This window comes from Ptychodera flava, chromosome 11, assembly GCF_041260155.1.
Source record: "Ptychodera flava strain L36383 chromosome 11, AS_Pfla_20210202, whole genome shotgun sequence".
NCBI lineage: Eukaryota > Metazoa > Hemichordata > Enteropneusta > Ptychoderidae > Ptychodera > Ptychodera flava.
In genome coordinates, this window is record NC_091938.1 from 12,190,713 (window position 1) to 12,204,152 (window position 13,440).

Consider the following 13,440-nt stretch of genomic DNA (forward strand, 5'->3'; position numbering starts at 1 on the left):
GCTGCTTGTATAATGCACGCATTCCTCTGAATACAAACAGAACAGCTTTACTGGGTAGTTCAAACAAATTCTGCATCATTTCTCCTTCAAGATTAAAAATTGAAACTGCGAAACACAGCTTCAAAATCATTCATGCAAATATTTTATGAGAGTTCAAATCAATTTTCTACCAAAACACTTGACAACGACAAGATTTTTCACACTTTTCACACTTGTTAAACAGACTACCTGAATTCTGTTTCTTTTTCTCTGGTATACATGCATTTTCTAAAATACTTTAGTATGTATGAGCTTATAAATAACACACTGGGTGACTCATGCTTATTTCTTTCTCCAGGCGAGAGAAATTTGCTATAAAGAACAGGCGACCACCTAAATGAATTAGCAATGCTGTAAATATTGGCAGTTTGATTTGATCCTGCAATAAATTTTATTTAAACAAAGAATACAACTCCTGAGATATTGTTTTATCCATTACAACATCACCATTGTGGGTTATTTGTAGTTATCTATCAAGCCATAAGTAGAAGTCAAGCTTACATGAGTAAAAAGTACTCTCTCTCTCTCTCTCTCTCTCTCTCTCTCTCTCTCTCTCTCTCTCTCTCTCACCCTTGACCGAGGTCACCTAATTGAAAGGGAATTGTCTCTGGCTGAGTGGACAACTTAACAAATCAGCCAGAAATAATCCGGCAGATTTACTGCATATAAATATTAAATTACATCATCCATCATGCATTATGCATCCACTCTGCATTTCCTGGAGTGAGATTGTAATCATACACGACTTACAAGAGTTGTACCTGAGTGTAACTCATCACTGAGTGATGGAAATTTCTCTATAAATCTTGACTATGCTTTCACCATCATTAAATTAATATTTATGTTATCATCATTATTATCATTCTTCTTATTATTATTATGGTTTTCTTTTCCTAAAGGCTGTTCGCTTTTACAAAAATAATTTTTTAACTTCACTTGAAAAGTAAAACTGTTCACCATTACTCTCTTACTTTTGCTTGCAACATTGCATATATAATTGTGAAATGTGAGTTTCTTTACTGAATATGCCACTGAATTGCAAGTTGTGGCTTTTACTCAAAATGTTTGTTACATATATTTTCATGTAAGCTCAGTATGTATGCTGCAGTAGCTTGTTGCTGGTAACTTGCATCTGAATTTACCCTGAAACCATCTGTCAACAATAACATGTAGCTGTCTACTGTCCTTTAGTTTTACACTATCTTTTGTGATATTGTTCTATGAAATAAACAGGGATTATTTCATCCAGCTGCAGAAGTTAATATCTGATCTATATTCCAGAACACATTAGGCTTAATATCTGGTATATTAACATTAAAACAATTGTACAACATTCCATTATACAACATAGACAAGCACATAATTATACCCATATTATCATACAGGGACCCATCATTAAATTTAATGCACTTATAGCTTTCGTTTTCTTTGACTTTTGTAAGCAATTCGTCATTATTTGCAGAAGGATCAAAAATAGACTTTATCTCTTGCATTGCAAATGAAAGATTTGCATAGAATGAAATACATTGATAAATTTAAGATAACAAATTGATTCAGTGGACATGCGTTTTATCATAATGGTATGCAGATTTAATTTCACTGGATATTGGTACTTAGTTGCTCCCTGGAAAGCTGAAGGACATATGCATAACGTTAGAAACGACGTTCATTTTGTTCTCAGCATGCTCTGACATTGATGTAGCCAATAACATAAATCTGGTTAGTAAATTTCAATTTTTAAGAAAACTCTGGCGCACAGCAAACGATATACCAATTCAATGGCAGCTCATTTTCAATATTTTCATCTGTCGTTTTATGATTTTAATAGAGATCTGACAACTCTGACATGCCCAGACAATTTCAGAACCAAGAATGGCCCTTTCAAACTACATAATGTTATCACCAATTTATGCAATTGAATACCTGTACCAGTTAATGACAGTTTCTCAAAATGCAAAGCAAACTGAAAATAAGATAAATTTCTACTTTATACAGATACATTAGATATGACTACTAGTTAGAAATTGATTTTCGACATGTGATGCATGTAGCCTGGTTTAGAAATATCAACTGTGTCCACATCAGATGTGTTTTACGCTAAGGTATTAAATAGACCAAAGTATGGGCCCCTGTTATCAAGTCGCTGTCAGTCTGATCTCACTATAAGTGCCATCGATGCTAGTTTTCACAATTTTTTTTAAAGTTTACTGGTATTGACACTTGCGGTTCTATTTACTTCAGTCCCACTAAATCCCTCTTCCTCAAACACTGCGATTTTTTTCCCCTAAAATTACACAGAATAGCAGCAACATGCGTAATCCTGATATGTAGGAGTACTTTCAGAACACTTGGTATACACTGCGACATGCTGCGCTGTTAGCATAGGTAATACCAGTGCGGTGTCACACAGGTACTTACTACTTTAACAGTGACTGATCTGCGGCGGGGGAATACCCAGGATATATGTGTTTAAGATGCCTATCAAACAGAATCTTTTGGCTATATTTGGCCAGTGCAGCTGGAATACAAACTAAGTATGCTTATCAAGAGCACATTTCATCATAAAAGGTATAGTTGAGGTAATAACTTTTGATATCACCCCTTCAAAGTCAGCATACACACCTTACTTTTATGCAGTGCTCCTTATATAATAGGTTTGCATTAACCCTTTGAGCGTGAAAGTAAATTTTTGGCACCTTTATAAAATATGACCCAGATGATTTTTTTCAGTTCCGGACTTTTTTCAGATTTTTCCAAAAATTTTGATCAAAATCTGTAGTCTATAAAAAGTTATGTCCATTTGATCGAAAATTATCTTTAGGATTATGGAAAAATTTCTAAAATTGGTAAAATGTAACACAAAAATTTTGATGGGAACAATTACATCAGTCCTAGCGTGAAACATTATTCTGTAACTATTCCAAAATGGTGTTTACTTTGTACTGTTGGGTATTAACTGATACAAATTACAATTCCAAAACAGAGGAAATTCCAAAAATGCAAAAATTGCATGTGATTATGCCAAGTGATATGGTTTACAGATCCTGAAATCATCAACAGATCTTATGAGAAAAAAGAGAGTGTTGAAAAAACAGCTGTATCTTTTCAAACAACATTTATAATTTTGCCATAATTTTACAGAGGAATTTTCTCACGGCATGACCTTTTCAGATTTAAGCAGACGCTATGATATATTCACTCCTACACCGTCATTAGGTATTCGAACGTAGACCAACTGGGTCAGAGAGACACACACACACTTGTGATAATGCAGTGGATGATTTCACGGCAAATAACATGTAAATAAAACGCCCTTTTCACGACTCTTTTTTTTTACGATTCCTTAAGTGCGCGCGATTACTGGAGAATTACTACCGCTCGTTCTCTTGTTTAAACTGTGTCATTGAAACGAGATCTGACACAGCATGGCAAATCAGGCAAGGGCAGCTCCGACTCGTCATGTCCATCAAATATCAGTGAACTCAATATGCAAATGTGCACTTGTGCGCCCATTATTAGTTGACGTATTCCAGTGATTCGTCACTGTGCCACAATTGATTCTGACAGAACTAGGCCCGGAATGAATAAAACCCTTAAAGAAGACTGAACATTTTCTCTCAAGAAAATACATACAGCTTCACAAAACACAACAAAGTCAAATTAATCCCTTTGAAATTGGTTTCAGAACATCCAATGAATAGCGTCTCCAGGAGGGAAATCAGCATCTTGTAATCACGGCTCTTGGCAATTTCCCACCTTGACAAATAAAAGAACGTCTTGTCCTTCAAGTCTGTGTAAAATGCCCTTTCATTCAAGTCCTTATCATATTTCAGCAGGCAATACCTATTGATAACAGTTCTTTCTTTTGACATGCTCAATATTCAAATTACTACACAGGAGACAAATGAACCTTCAAAATATTAAATTTCCACAAACAAATTACATCAAACCTTCAAGCATTGGAATACAATGTGAAACTAACATTCTTTAGAATTCAAGGAAAATATAAAAGAAAACAGCAGATAATGGGTTGGATATCATAAAGGATATCGTAAAGATTTTTAAAAGCGATGCCTCAACAGAGATTAATTTTCTCCAAAAATCACTGACATTATACGCTAATAAATTCAAAACTGGATTTCATTTTCAAAGAATCTTGAAATCTATCATACTTGAAAAATTAATTATGAAAAATGTATCAGTTACAATGTGAGTTTCTTCGGCCTCATAGCTGAGTTCAAGACGTTTTTTTTGAATAACTTTCACATGGTACAAAATATTCACAAAGTATCAGCTGTTTAGTGGAACTGATAGATTTTATGGAAAACATTAATCCTCATTTATCTGTCTTCTATGACAGGTTACAAACACAATAAGGAAATACACACTTCAAGAATACAGCCTCAAAGATGAAGGAAATGAGAATTCAGTTTTGACCGTTTATGTGTAAGAATGCCTTTCATATATTCATTCAACTTGAATATGCCTCATAGACCAAAATTCAGATTCCAAAATTTTCTACTAACAAATATTTTGCTGTATGCTGTGTATGTGGATTTCTTTTGAAGCTTGTTGAGTAAATCAAGTCTTTTCTATCTTGTTTGTGAAAAAAAACCCCTAAATCTTCACTATAAACTTGACACAGGGATGACATATCTGATTTGAATTTGAAAACACTGGTAAATTTCAGGTAATTTGTTTTTCTTGTACGACAATATGCATGGTGACCCCTGATTTTCACTCTGTTCTTTGAAAGAGAATTATTTAACATTTCTTGGAGGGGGAAAAGTTTGAGTGAAGATTTAAGTATTTCACTTTCGAGGCATGTATTACCCTAAGGTCCACTCTCTTATACAGATTTCAAAGAAAGGAATAATCAGAAAAAACACAGAACATACGGGACATGGCATTTTTTTTAAAAAATTCTCAGAAAATATTTCTCCCATTATTCTCAGAAAACATATATCCCATTAAGACAGAGCCTGGGATAAGAATTTGCACATCCAAAGGTCTCATTACCTAAATGGTAAGCCAAAAGTCGAGGAAATGCCTGAATTCTACAACCAGCTTTACCAATCCACAACAAAAAGGCATCCACCCACGCTATGGATTAAATCTGTGTTCTGATTTAGCAATTTGATGCATCTCTAAAAAAACAGACTTTATATCAATCAAGAGAAACACCGTGCTGCTGCTGCATTTTCTAATCTTGAATATTTTTCTGATTTTTTTTCCCACCCCCTCTTACTCTGACGTTTAATTTTGTAGCCACTTATGCTTTAATAATCTCCCAGGGACTTTAGCCAGTAAAACAAATGGCAGATAAACATTGCCAGCCTTCAACTTGAAAAGTAGAGAGGATGCTACAGATTACAGAAAATAATTACACATATCATTTTTGAAAACACTAGAAAAAATTTTGGCTGACTTGACCTTATTCTTTTGTCTATTCTGTGCTGTCAACTGTGCCTTTTATCACACTCTCTGATGACAGGCAACAGAATATCAATCAAATGAGTGACCATGGCGGCAAGAAAACCTGTTTCCATGGCAACAAGGGAATGTATTAAGCAATCTGCTATTAAAATCACACTTGGCTCTGTATATCACGACTTTGAAGTCATTAAAAGTCAAGTGTGTGAAATCGTTTCCATTTCACCACCCTTTTTTTTTCCACGAACGTCTTTATGGAAGAGTTGCACATATCAAATATAGTTAAAACATGTATTCACTGCACTGCATTTGAACATGTAGTTTCAAAGAGATTGTACATATTAGCTGAGTGGCCATTAAAAAACAACGACAGCATTAACAAGATCTTTCTCAGATACTTAGGTTGATAATTTGACATTAATGAGAAACCAGCTAACAGGAGATGGATTTCTGATTTTTTGAAATTGGCATAATGATGTATTAATCTAATTAAAACTTCAGTTATGACATTACAAAATGAAATTTTGATTAGACACGGTCATGGATTTGCACTCATCAGATAATATCAGCAATGGCATCGCACTTGTAACTGGGTATTAATGTGTGTATCAGCTACTGGAAAAAACATCATGATGATGTTGATATGATCGGTTGCAGGATTTGGTTGCAGTGATGAATAAATACACATATCAATTGTACATGTGAACCTTTATGGCAGTACCGGGTTGCTAGAAAATTTTTTATGAACTCTGCAATCCAGAATTTCTGTCATCGATTCCTGAACAACAGCAGAAATTGAGGTGTAAGATTCATTTGACATTCAAAATTTGCCACACAGATCGACAAGAAAAGGTGGGTGCATTTCACTATGGACATATAAGTAAATCTGACTTAGTTTCTTGCCAAGATGAAACAACTACACATTATTGCCAGTGAAGAAATTCCAAAAGTCTATGATGTCATTATGAGTTGTTGAATTAATGAAATGTTCAGCTACTCTGTGTTCCTCTATCTAGACTAAATTAATCAATATGCAAATATTATCAACGGGATAGGTCACCCTTCGAAAGAAAACAAACAATTTTCACGGTTTTCAAATACAGTTTTTTCAATTGACAGAGTATCAATGCCACTTATAAACAAAAAACACATCACAATTTGGTTCCTTTGAAAATGGAAAACTAATTGTAAACACTCATAAAAGACACACTTCTTTCAGATATGCTCCGTGCTTGAATACAAACTGCATTTCAAGAGTCCGTAAAAGCTATGCTTAACATCTCCACTGATGTGAATTCTGCTCTCCCGGCCATCAGTTACAAATAACATAAATAATGTATGAAAATCACATTATGAAAAACTACAGTTAGTATCACATTATATCGTTCTCATTTATATATATATATATATATATATATATATATATATATATATATATATATATATATATATATATATATATATATATATATATATATATATATATATATATGTATATATATATATACACTTTCAGTTCCTGTAATAATCTTTTGATATATTATATAAAAGAATCCCATTATGCATTTTTTTTCACCACAGAACGTTTTTTCACCCCCGTTTCCCATGTAATGAGACAGAATCAAGCGATGAATGGTCAAATGAATTCACCCTGGGGATGTTAACAGAGTTAACGCAAAAAATCCTCTGGGTAGCAAGACTTGGTCAAAAATAATTTTTGTAAACATTCAAAAGATGAGCAAGTAAACGCTCGTTCGGTATTTTTTTGCCCTCTGCCATTCTGTTCATATATGGTGACAGACGTAGATTGAAGATGAAATTAGTGTCACGGTTGACACACTGCCCTGAACGATTCTATCTGTTTTCTTAAGGGGAAAATAAAATGTAACAGCATTGATTTGGTCTACCTCAATAGTACACAGAAAATACACTGTGTATACCTTTTCAGGGGAAGATTTTTTCTATACTCTGTTCAAACAGGGCAAAATGTTATTCAAAAATTGATTGTGATCCCCCTACATTTAAGCAAAAAAGGACAGAAAATAATGGGGTGAAACAAAAAATTTTCTAATTGGAGTAAACATTACCTGATGAACGGATGAAAAGCAGTTCGGTATTTGAAGCACCTTGTCTCAATAGTAGCATACAAATGACTGCATTGTAATGAGTCTGTGGCAAAGGCAGTTGAATCGGGACTTTGCATATTTAATGAGGCACAGGGGTGGCCAGTTATGGAGGGAAGAGAGACATTTGAGACTCTTCGCACTGTAGGGCCAGGATAAACCGACATAACAAATAAAAACTTATGTGAAACCTAAGAAAGGTAAAATCAAGCTATTTTTTTGAAAATGCAATATGGTTTTTGTTGAAATTAGGATTGATATTTCAAACATGAATTTCTAATTTTTTTCAGAAAAATATGATTACTGTATCAAAATTATGATTGTTAACAATTTATTGTCAAAATCTTACAACAAAAAAGGTAAGGTGGCAGCATTGTTTACTCCATGCACAGATCTCTTGCTCAAAAAGCTACACAGAATTTACCGACAAATGAATACTTCCTACAATGCTGTTTGCCTCATACTCCATAACAATTAGATTTCACAGTGTTGAGATACAATATCCCGATAGCCTCCATAATGTCTTTTATGCCTTATTTTCATGATAATTTCCAGCACGCAGATTCAACCACCCATGTCATGTTCAATGGCTTCAAGTTCAAGTGAGACAAGAGATGAATGCATTTCTGTCTGATTGACTGTCATACTCACTCACTGATGAGCCGTTTGATGGGCTCTCCTCTGATTGGTTGTTCATCGACTTAATATATGCACAACACGACACACATTACTATGGTAATATCAGATAACATACAGGCATTTCAATGAGAAAGCATTCTGTGGTTGATAAACTGACTTTGAAATAACTGCAAACTATGGTAGACTGCATTGCAGCAACTGTATAGACACTCTTGCTTGTAGAAACAGCAACGGAAAATGTGTTGGGACGATATGAACTGACTGACTGACTTACTGATTTAAGTCACAGGTTGGCTGTCAAGTAGACTGGCTCATGACTTACACTTGCACTTGCTGACTGACTGTTTTATCCTGAAAGCTTTGCTTGACTGACAAGGTCATTAACAATACAAACTAACTGCAAATTTACTGACTTTCACACGTACAACACATACAATGTAGTGCAAAACTTATGGCTGACTGGCTGGCAAACTTGCAGACTACCTGAGGGACCTTCAATACATACACATGTTTTGCACAGAAATCTCTTTAGGTAAAAAAGACTTTCCTTGTAAAAGTTTGGAATTTCTGATATGCAGAGAAAAAGTCATGATTTGAACCTTTCCCAAGACAAAATACACTGCTAAAAACAGGTTGCTTGAATGTTTAAACTGCTGACAGCTTTTTTGATCAACAAACATTTCAAAAACAAAATCATATACACATGCATGATTTAGATGGCGTAACAACAGCACATGGTTTGAAAGAATTCACACATAATAATCAAAATAGGGCTCAGAAATTTTCAAAACAACTGAATGAATTTTTGAAAATAGACCGTTTCCTGGTTATCCCACAACACCTTGCTGTGGCTCTATCAAACACCAGATACGCACTAAAAACAACAAAATATACTGATTTGGTGTTGTACAACGGATTGTTACACAAGAATGACACAAATTTGGAATGCAAAAATTTGCCTCGTGTATTTTGTATTCATCGGCAATGAAAATATAGGTCACGGTGTAACCTGCCAGTGTTCTATGAGTAAAATACCCTGTAAATACATGTACCCTACGGCAAAAAAGTTCTATGAGTAACGTACTCTTTGTATACCCCAGCGCTCTCTGCATGATGGAACCGGTAAAAGAACTATTATTATTCACTTACTAATTGTGAATGATTGTAAAAAAATTTTGAATTATTGAATAGTTCACTGATCTACAATCCCAGTCAACAATTTATAAATTTTATACAATATCTTAGCCTTTATTCTTTTATATAGACTTGAATTATTTACTTACTAAAGATCGTGAATAGTTGTATGAAATGTGGAAATATTTCTGAATCCAGCCGACACAAACTATAGAAATGTTTCAAAAATAGTCCCTCTGAATGTAGTCAGCCGACAACCTCCCCTTACGAGATAGAACGTACCATAGCTGGCAGGTTTGAATAAATATGAACCTGGCAAAACGGCCTACATTGCGCAAACGTACAATAACCTGAATTTTCTCCTTTGGCATTTATGATGAATTGACAATACACATGCATTGTATCAAGTCAAACATGTAGAGTCTTGTGTGAAAAACACTTACATGTCGCAATTCAAACAACTGTAGACCTTTCGCCGAAGACAACGACGAACGACGTCTTAAAGAATCAGTTTACTTTGACAATATCAGACAGGTACAAAGAAAAAAATTTTCTCTCATCTGACATGTGGCTTACAAAACCAGACCACCTAAACCGTATTGTTTTCATATATTCAGAGTATTGTTATGCATAAACCATGATAGTTCCCAAGTCTAGTTATACCGTATATATGACAGCAGCACAAAAACAGACACAGACACACATAGACAGACACATATATATACACCCAAGTATATGCATACTCCTAATATTAAATAAGTAATAAATGCACACATAAACAACCCCATACATGCACACATACTCACATACACATATAAAGTTTTAGATGAAATAAAACGTTGATGAATGGAGTTTTGTTTCGAAAATAAGAAGTTCTGCACTGACATGTAAAAATCAAAATGTTTTAAAATCCTTGAAACTTAATTATCTGAGTTTTGTAAAATGATGGAAGTTTTATAAATGAAAAGTCTATGATTGTAAGGAGCTCTGACAGCATGTTTATGTGACATCTAAGGTGTATTATTTTTCTGTCCGTGTGTAATATGTACATTCAGAATGGTCAAAAGCAAATGGAGTTGACAGCAATGTTGATGGCAGTCTACGCGTTAATTTTGAGTAACGACTCATTGAAGTCCACAATCACTCAGACAGTGACAAAGATTGAGGCAAGCTGTCTATTCCTGAGAATCCATCAATTAAAATCAATTGCTTTTCCTTGTACCGTAAGAATGCAAAAGATACAAACGCAATGCGCAAATTGATTTTTCTGAATAAAAGGGTCAGTGAAATGTTTAGAGAATCTATAATGAGGGGTTATGATAATATACATGTATATTACAATGGCTTTAAAACAGTCGCATTGCCTAGAGAGTTGGTTTACTGTCATATACCACGCAAAAACGACAGGAAGATAACTCTTCACTGGATGAAAAATATGTGTATATTAATATACAACAAAGGACCAGTTTTAACATTTCAGCATCCCACACATCAGCAGCCTACGCGTGTAAGTTGGGTTTAAATTGGAACACCAATCTCACACTTCATCAAGATGAACCTTGCAGCATTAAACAGGTTACTGATCATATCATCATCATATTTCAGAAAGTTCTTCCCAAATGAGTTTGTGAGTTCATCGACTTGATGACCGGAGACGCCGACGACGTGAACGCAGTTCTTGGAAAAATGTACCAACCCGAGCTCAAAGTGAAAAGCCCTTGGCGATATCTACTTTGGCTGCATATACTCAAGTGGAAGATGCCACATCGAGGGGAAATTAAACACAATTGGTTATTGAATTGAGGCCGAGGCGACCAGCACAGCGGGAGCATCTGTTCACATACATGTACGTCCCCATATTCTTTGCAAAATGGATTCATCTGCCAACATCACTGGTTACAATAGGATTATACCATTGTCATTTCAGGTGACATGGCTGGGATACACAAAACAGGTACAAATAAAATTAATCTGAAGCTACCTGATCATGTATACTCATGTCTGATGAATATCTATCAGCAATTTTCCGAGAACATTCGTATTAATAACCGAGAGCACATCATAAAAAAAACAAGGGAGAATTTCATTTCGGAGGTTTCGATGCAACTTTTACACAAATTACTTACGTCAAAGAAACTTCCTCCATGCTCCACCATCAAGGAATTGGAGTCAGGTTTGTTCTTGCAGTACGTCACATACATGTGAAATTTATCAGCCTGGGGGAAAGAGATACATATTAAAAATATAAATGTTTAGTTTCATAGCAATGTGAGGAGCTTTGGTACACTTATCTACTGTTTGTGTTTTTTCAAAATATTTAAGAGGCAGGTGGGTGGGGCAACACTGCTGGATTGAGCACCATAGGTTGCTATCCCTTATGCTTTCCCTGCATAAAACCATAGTTGATTGGACTGTTGTGGTTTGGGTGTGGATTAATTACTCTGAGGTGGGCAAACGTTTGTGTGCTAACACTCTGGATTTCCATCACATCTTGATAACCTTGTCCTCAAACTATCAAAGTCAAGTTTCAAAGCTGACAAAGGCCTCTCTCCCACCCCTTCTCTCTCCCCCCCCCCCAAAAAGATGCACTTGTCAACCTACTTTCTCCCGCTAGACAGACAAAAAACCTTCTAATAAACACTATAAGGCAAAGCATCCTATTGTAGTATAATCCAGAAAAACAGTACTGTAACAATATATTTGGAACAGGATTTGTCATTCGTTGGCACTTTACTATAGTATGTTAAATAATAATGTAATTGAGACAGCATATCAAAAATTTGATCAGATTATAGGAATCTGAGAAATACTGATAATTTTAAATACAAAATTAGCAAATTAATGCTGATTTTTCACTCAAATCTTTTTCCTTCACAAATGTAACCCTGTAATAGGAATCAGACAGGTACTTTTCTTTTTAAATACAAAATTGGTTGGTTAATGCTAATTTTTCACTCACAAATTTTATTCAGATTTCCTACCAAACCTCATTCCAGAAACACTACATTGCATTTTTATCCAATAAGTTGCATGTACACATGGCAAAGACAATATGTTCAGTTCCCGAACAGACAACAGTGTCTGTACAGCTTAATACCTGGCCTTTGCAAAATGTCATGTGGTCTCCTAGGGACAACAATATCTATTCAGCAAACCGTTAAACTGCGATGGAATCTGCTGTTAAGGCTGAAGCTTGTTACGAAAAAAACCACCAACGGTTACCTTGGTGTAATTACCCGCCTCAGATCAAAGAACAGAACTTCAGTATACAAACACTCACAAAAACTGCATTTAAACTGAAACTTAAAGCAGTCCCCCCCTCTTCTCAACTCAACTCTTTAAACCTCAAATTACAAAGTGACAATGGAAGATCTTCTTTTGACTTGGTTTCACGTTTTTTCTATCTTTCTTTCTTCAGTCAGAATTGTAGCTGTGAATGACTTAGCAATGAGATCAAATGCTCTGTACTGGTGCAGGCACTTCACATGTATGGATATTTTGTGAATCACACAATGTTTGCAAATAGCTCTCTTTTCAAAAGTCAATCGCGCGTGGTTCCAAGAACGATGTGCAACTCTCATGGAGAGAGTTCAAGTAAAAGAAATTACTAAGATTTCATAAGATGCCCCCTCCTATCATATTCCAAATATTTCACTGATAAAATTTGAGTATTTTTGTTGCGAAAATAGCAAAAAAATTCCAAAGATATCATTTCCAGGTTCTCAAAAAGAAAACCTGGTCATTCTTATTTCTTAGGCATGTTTCTGTTTGTCTGAAAGGCCACCAAGTCTTAGTGGGGATGATACAGTTCAACTTGGACACATACACACAAGAGCAAAAAAGCCTCAAACCTATTTTCTTCTAGGATAGAAAATCAGATGTAGAGATTTGGGGCAATTTTCATTGATCACAAAATAGAATCTGTTTGGTTCGCTGCGAGAGGCTGGACACATTGGGCTCATTTCAGCTGAAGGCAGAGACTGAACTCTGGCAAAGCTAGTTCATCTTGAAAACCACCTCCAGCAAAGCACAGAATACACGTACGAGGCAATATTCACTGCAGAGACTGATT

The 13,440-nt window shown here is 35.1% G+C and overlaps 1 protein-coding gene across 16 annotated transcripts in view; it reads right to left on the minus strand.

Moving 5' to 3' along the window:
- The window catches only part of LOC139143511 (kalirin-like), a 344,734-nt gene that overhangs the window by 124,931 nt on the left and 206,363 nt on the right, over positions 1-13,440 (minus strand). For all 16 annotated transcript variants that reach the window (XM_070713903.1, XM_070713906.1, XM_070713901.1 and 13 more), the window contains one exon: positions 11,495-11,584. In XM_070713903.1, coding sequence (XP_070570004.1) covers positions 11,495-11,584 — 90 coding nt within the window. The remainder of the gene's footprint in view (positions 1-11,494; positions 11,585-13,440) is intronic.